This window comes from Microtus ochrogaster, chromosome X (genome assembly GCF_000317375.1).
Source record: "Microtus ochrogaster isolate Prairie Vole_2 chromosome X, MicOch1.0, whole genome shotgun sequence".
NCBI lineage: Eukaryota > Metazoa > Chordata > Mammalia > Rodentia > Cricetidae > Microtus > Microtus ochrogaster.
In genome coordinates, this window is record NC_022026.1 from 28,009,965 (window position 1) to 28,017,063 (window position 7,099).

A 7,099-nucleotide genomic window follows, 5' to 3' on the forward strand; every position below is an offset into this window, starting at 1 on the left:
AATGAAAAAAATAGTTTGTTTTCTTTTAAAAAAAATAAAAAAAAATAAAAAATACAGAAAAATTAAAAACATTATGATCTCTCTCTTCCTTGTACCTTTCTCTACTGCCTAACTGACTTGGCTGAGTGAGTCTCACTGTCACTACCTTTCTGCTGAATGGAGCCCCAAGCACTAGTCACACAGGTCACTGCTTGCCACCACCAGAAGGCATTACAACTTCCCCCTTCACAGGCAGCAGCCACGGGTGCGTCTCTGGCTACAGTGGCGATTCTCCTGTTACTTCAATATTTTAAAAGACTGCAGCAGCATCCAAAAGAATTTCATTTCATTTAAGTATTTGAAAGTTAAGAATGGTCTTCAGGCGACAACGAGTTCCATTTTGTCTTCTCTGGGTAGAGGTTTGGTCTGTTCTTGAATGTTCCGGGGTGGAGAAGCTAAGAGAAAGCACAGGATGTAGAGGTCTCCTCAGAGCAGACACCCCCTCGTTCTCACCTTCACCATCTACCGAGAGAGAGCAGCATTCTTGCTTGCAGAGCTGACCCTGGAGGATGGATTCCTGTCAGATTTCTTGGCTCAGGTGCAGACATGGAGTCTCGGTGGTTTTTGTGCCATCTTTCCCGGCCAGCTCCCTCCAGTGGTCTTGGTTCCCTCCATTTCCAGGACCACAGCAGGATTTCCCTCTTTGGTTTCTTGGGACACTCACCCCATCCATTTTATTTCCCTTTTTCCTTGATGGTCATTCCTCAGAAGGTTGAGCTGGGGCTACTTTCTCTCCACGTCTTGTAGGAAACTGCTCCTCTGTGCCTGAGCTTTGAGATCAAAAAGGAGGGTTCGAGCTTGGCTTCAAGAACCACACATTCTCATTTGGTGGAGGGGCTGGCAAAACCTTTAGAGGACGTTCAGCTTCAGAGATTGGAGAGTAACAGTCTTCTTTATTGAGTGTTTCATTTTCTAAAGACTGTTCGCTCTCTCCTTCACGCATTTCCTCCAGATGTGGTTGCGGGCCCAGTCTGCGATGACTCACTTCCTGTCCTCCACCATTGTCTTTCCCGAATTTCTTCACTTCACCAACTCGGGCTTCTCTCCTGGGACTGGCAGTCTAGCTTTGGCTCACGTCCAGCTGATGCTACAACTCCTGGTCCTTCTGTAGTTTGTTCTACTTCTCTATCTCTAGCAGCTGTGTCAACAAACAGGCTTTGCCCCTCTGAAGACAGAAGCCACTCAACTGGACTAGGAGGTGAAAAGTTTCTGCAGCCCAGTAAGCCTCTCCAAATCAGACCAAATCAAACCGAATTAGGAAAAGCCTGTTTAATAGACACCATGCTCCTGGGTGGCTTTCCAGCTACCCAGAGGGGAAATGGGAAAGGAATACTGGAAAAAAGTGGTTTTTCTCCCCCGGGAGGCAGTTTAAATAACCTGTGGGAGTGGTATTGGGCATTTCTCGGGAGAGGTCATTGTTTGGCAGGCTTTCTCAGTGCCAGAGTATGGACTGAGGCAACTCCAAGAGAGGGAGCCTTGGGATGGATCTTTCACCAGAACATTCCAGACTCTTTGGATATATGAATGCCAGGGGTTGGAGTGAGACTTCCATACAAACATTCCAGACTCTTTGGATATATGGATGCCAGGGGCTGGGGTGAGGCTTCCATCAAAACAAGAGGTGCTAGCAAAGGAATCATCTTTCTTAGGTATACTCCAAGGTTTTAGATTCAGTTGGGTCTGTTTTTGTTTTGGAGGGGGGGGTTAGGGTCTATCATCATACTTATAATTGCCCCAAGAGTAATGATCTCTGGAGCTCCATGACCAACTGTCCCATGTGTCATACTGGTCTTCATAGCTGCCACCACCTCCTCAGTAGTCATCATCACCATGGTACACACTAGCAAATGCTCTTCTGCCACTACCTGTCCTGGAGTCATAGCCTTGGTCACAGTCTCTGCTGCCTTCTTCATCATAGCTAGCCAGTGCCCACAGCAATCGACATCTTGGTTTGTGCAGTCCATTATGTGTCCTGATACCTGTCAAAATACTGATCTGAAGATCTTGATAGTTCTCTCCAAAGCTATCATCACTTTTTTTAGGTAGGTAGCCATCAACTTTGTCTGTGGCGGGACGGGCCCTACAGTCTGTCTGTTTCTTCAGAATCCCAAATTCTATCCCCACCATAAACACGATCATCCCTGTCTTTATTCTGTGTTTGGCTAACGATGTCCACTCAAATTATCCTGTTACCTAGAGACCTGTCATTGTGTCTCAGAGTACTGAATAGAGAATCCAAGCCCTCAAATTCTGCGTAGCCAACTTTCAACCTTTCTGGATTACTGGGTTCACGAGGTATGCATACAACACTGATATTTCATCGTCTCAAGAATTTCTTAATGGGGTCATCTGTCATATCATAGGGCGGGTTCCTTAGAAAAATAGGGTGGAGATTTTGGAAGATGACTCTGGTTGATATTGGGTTCTCAAGCAGCCTGTGGAGCAGTGAGAAGGATAGGATGGTGGGTTGGAGGTGCCCTATACACATTGCCATCATTACTATGCCAAGTTATTGACACGTTTCTTTCCAGATTGTCTGTTTTGTCAGCGCAGATGTCTGGTTGGGAGACATGGGTGTTTCCTCCACCAGTGCCCACATCCCCAGCCAAAGAGTCTGTTAGGGAAATGGTCTTCCCCTTTTTCTTATTTTTTTTTTCTGCAGAGGCAAACATGTTGGGAGAGGGAGAAAGAACACAAGGTAAAAAATGGTTTTTAAAGTTAGGATTTTCTTATGGCATTTCAATACATATGTATTAATTTACTTTCCATACATGTTTTCCTATATGTTGCCCTCTCCTACTGTCATCCTTCCCGCCTACTTCTTCTTGGTACATTCATCCCTCTTTGTAGCCCCCAACATGTATTCCATCACTATAACTTTTCTTCTCTTCAGCTTCCCTTAAGACCTTTTCTCGCGATCCTTTTTTCTAGTTTCATCACACACACACCAAGATTCTGTGAGAGAAAACACTTGGTATTTGACTGAGTCTAGCTCACTTCATTTCATGTAATGATGTCCAGTTCTGCCCATTTTCTGCAAATGTCACAGTTTCATTTTCTTTTCTGTGGAATAAAATTTTGTTGTGCATGTGTGTCCTTTATCCATGTCCTTTATCTATCCATCTGTCATGTTGGGACCTAATGGAGTCCTGGCCTTCCTACTCATCTCCCCTGTTGGTGACCTTTGTCCTTGTTGTCCTGGGTTTCTGAGAAACTTGCAAGTTCCGTGTTCTCAGAGTTTTTTTTTTCTTACAACCCTGCTTCCTAAGTACACATTGCCTTGGCCCTAACCCGAGGATCCAGCGATGAGATCTCCATCCTGTTGGTCCACCTGTCTGAGTTAGGTATAAAACCCCCTTGGTGATGTAGAATAAAGGATTCTGATTCTGCAACATCAAAAGTGCAAGTTCCATTAATCCTGATGTCCTTCGCTGCGACTTGGCTTTAGCTGCTCTGGCACGACACTGTCAATCAATATCTAGGCTAGTTTTATTTCCTAGGTATCGTAAATAGTATAGCAACAAACATGGCTGTGTAGGTATCTCTATGGTATATCAACTTAGAGTCCTTTGGGTAAATATGGTGTAGCTGTACCATATTGTAGTTATAGTTTCTTTTAGTTGTGAGCAGCTTCCATACTATTTTCCATAGTGGTTACAATGGTTAATTTTCATTGCCAAATACGCTGGATTTGGAACCAGTGCAGAATACAGGTCAAAGTATCTATGAGGGTACTTCTGAAAAAGTTTAACTGAGCATGGAAGACTTACCCAGAATGTGGAAGACACTAACTCTATGACCTGGGGTCCTGAACTGAATGAGAAATGAGAAACTAGAGGTACAGACGAAACTCAGTTGCTAGAGTGTTTGCCTCATGTGCAGTCACCTAAAACCAAGCACGGTTGCCCAGGGCTGTACTCCCAGCACTCAGGAGGCAGACGCTGGAGGATCAGGAATTCAGGGTCATGCCTGAATACATATTGAATTTAAGGGAAGCCTTTCCTGCATGAGACTCCCTCTCAAGGGAAAGAGGGAAAAGAAAAGAGAAGGAAGAAGAGAGAGGAGAGAACAAGTTGAGCGGCAGCATTTGCCTGCATTTGCTTGATTGGAGACCCAGCAGAACCAGCTTCCTTGCTCTCCTGCTATGCTTCTGCCTTCCCCACTAGCAAAGACTCTACCCTCAAGCTGCGAGTCAACTCAATGCCTTTATTAAGTTGCTCTTGTCAGGCATTTTGTCACAATATGTAAGTTAAATAAGACAGAAAATTGGTTCTGAGGAGCAGGGCTGTTGCTATGACAAACATACAAAGCATGTAGGCTTGGGAATTGGTTACAAGGGAATGTGGAAGAGTCAAAACTCAGGACTAGAAAAGACCTAAAATGCTGTAAACATATCTTAATGGGCCACTGTGGTAGGAGTATGGAAGACTAAACTACTGATTGGAATGTAGACGGTATAGGTCTCCCTTGTAAGGTTTCAGAGAGAACTAAATTCTCTATCAAAAACTTAGCTAGAGACTATTTGGATGACATTCTGGCAAGGAACCTTGCTTTATCCTGGCCATGTCCTGAGAATTTGAGATTGGATGAATTAAACAGTAGTATACTAATTTGGTTAACAGAGGAAATGTAAAGAAATAACAGGATTCAAGCTGCGTCAATCATTCTTATCCAGGTCAACAGTGAAAAAGAACAAGTAAAGCAAAAAGATATGGGGAAAAAATGTGAAATTTGACTAGGAAAAGAGCATGAGCAAATTTAAAGTTGCAGACAAGATGGGTGCCCAGAAAGTCACTGTAATTAGTAGAAATTAATAAAATTACCTGGCATTAGTGAGAAGGAAACACGGAACATGCAACAAACCCACTTAGGAGTATATTAGAGGGGGCATGTACAGGCCTGAGGAAGTCAGTGTACGGCGGGGGGGGGGGCACATCGTGTGTTCAAAAGCTGCCTAGTGCATGTGCATAGGGGGTTGACTTGGCTACAGTCATACGCAGATGATGGGGCTCACGCATGTGCACAAGGGCTTAGCTGAGTCATATGTGGATAATGCAACCACGCATGCACATGGGTCACGTGGGTCCTTGGGGCCATTAGGCACGTCTGCCTGAGGGCTTGTCCACACATGCATGGCCCTATAAGCCGGAAGTGGCATCCTTATTGTGGCTGAAATCATAACAATTAGCACCATTAAATTCAAGTTCCTGTTGGGCAGTGGTGGCATGCACCTTTAATCCTAGCACTTGGGAGGCAGAGTCAGGCAGATTTCTGTGAGATTGAGGCCAGCCTGGTCTACAGAGCTAGTTCCAGGACAGGCTCCATAGCTACACTGAAAAACTCTGTCTTGAAAACAAAACAAAACAAAGAAAAAATTCAGGCTCCTTTTCTTGTAGCTGTTACTTGTTCTCAAGGTTCCACTGCAGTACAGTATCAAACAATAGATTTTCACTGGTACCCAACCCCTGCATTCCCAGTATTACAATGACAGAGTGAGAGTCCTTCCCACTGAGTTCTATACGTAATCACTGGCTCACCAAATCTTGCAACTGCTTTTGAGGTTTGTGAACATCTGTGCATTTACTCTGGGGATAGGTCTTCCAGCTTGTTTTCACCAGGGATGCTCTACTTACCTTTAGGAGGATCCTTCTGTGTCATCACCCCAACTGTGGGAGCCATGCAGCTGACACCTTTTTTCATGGGCAGCCCATCTTTCCCTGATACCTTTGTGGTATCTCATCACTACCTTTGTGAAGTTCTGGAGCTCTTCCTCTTCTTTTGGAATAAAGTTGAACTTCCTGTTATCTTTGTGTATTCTTCACCAAGCCATCTAGAAAAGCAGCATCTAGTCAATTTTCTTACCTTGAACCTTGGAAAAAAAGAGAAAAGTCTCACTGTGTAGTACAGGCAGGCCTGGAACTCATGTGTATTCTAGATTGGCATTGGCATTAAACTTAATGGCAATCCTTTTGCCTCAGCTTCCTGGGTGCTGTAATCACAGGCCTTAACCACTACCAGCACATCTGACTTTCAGCATGCATCTTGCTGTTTACAGACATGACAAGTACCATGAGGATGAAGAGGTGGAGACAAGAAAGCATAGGAGAAATCCTGGAATTTACTATCAATATGTACTTATTCTTAACCGTGAAATTGAACAAAGAACATGGAAATGAACTTGCAATAAACCTGATCATGCCAGAAGGTAACATTTCTTCTTGTTCTCCAGATGGCCCTCCAAGTTTTTTTTTTTTTTGCTTTATTGGTTGGTTTTGTGGTTTTTGTTTGTTTGTTTGGGGTTTTCGTTTTTTGACAGAGTTTCTCTGCATCACTTTGACTGTCCTTACTCTGTAGACTAGGCTGGCCTCAAACTCACAGAGATCCACCTGTCTCTGCCTCCCGAGTGCTAGGACTAAAAGGTGTGTGCCACCAGGGCCCAGCAGGAACTTGAATTTAATGGTGCTAATTCTTATGAAGGCTGGCTTCAGACTCACAGAGATCCACCTGCCTCTGCCTCCTGAGTGCTGGGATCAAAGGCGTGCGCCACCACTGCCTGGCTCAAATTTCTAAAGTTGATAGTGTCTACCACTGTAGAGGGTGAATACTGTGTACTCAGGAGCCTCATGAGTCTCAGCTCCATTTTAGCAATGTCAGCCAATTTCTATACTACTCAACCTCTGTCCCAAAGTCCAGAAGAACAGGACAAACATACTGCTCTGACCCCAAAGCACAGGTAGTCACTCTAGCTTACAATTATACACATTATATTGTATATTACATTATATATACACACAATTTTGTACATTATATATACAATTATACATATAACTATATACATTGCATAATCAAATTTAACTAATTTCTTTATTGGAAATTTGCATCCCCAGATACATGTGTGCATATGTATGTGTATGTGAACAATTATAATTATAATATATCCACAATTATATATCTCTGGTAATAGAGACCCTTATACACATACACACACACTGTATATATACATGTATACAATGTGTGTGATTTTGTGTGTGTGTATATATATATATACAGTGTGTGTGAT

General features: G+C 43.5%; 1 protein-coding gene and 1 pseudogene across 1 annotated transcript in view; both read right to left on the reverse strand.

Annotated features, from left to right (window-relative positions):
* Nucleotides 1-325: 325 nt before the first annotated feature.
* LOC101981929 lies at nt 326-2,178 on the reverse strand (annotated as a pseudogene).
* A 178-nt stretch (nt 2,179-2,356) lies between these two features.
* LOC101984583 (odorant-binding protein 1a-like) overlaps nt 2,357-7,099 on the reverse strand; it is a 65,351-nt gene continuing 60,608 nt past the window's right edge. The window contains exon 7 of the mRNA XM_005358651.2: nt 2,357-2,474. Within this exon, the coding sequence (XP_005358708.2) occupies nt 2,357-2,474 (118 nt within the window). The remainder of the gene's footprint in view (nt 2,475-7,099) is intronic.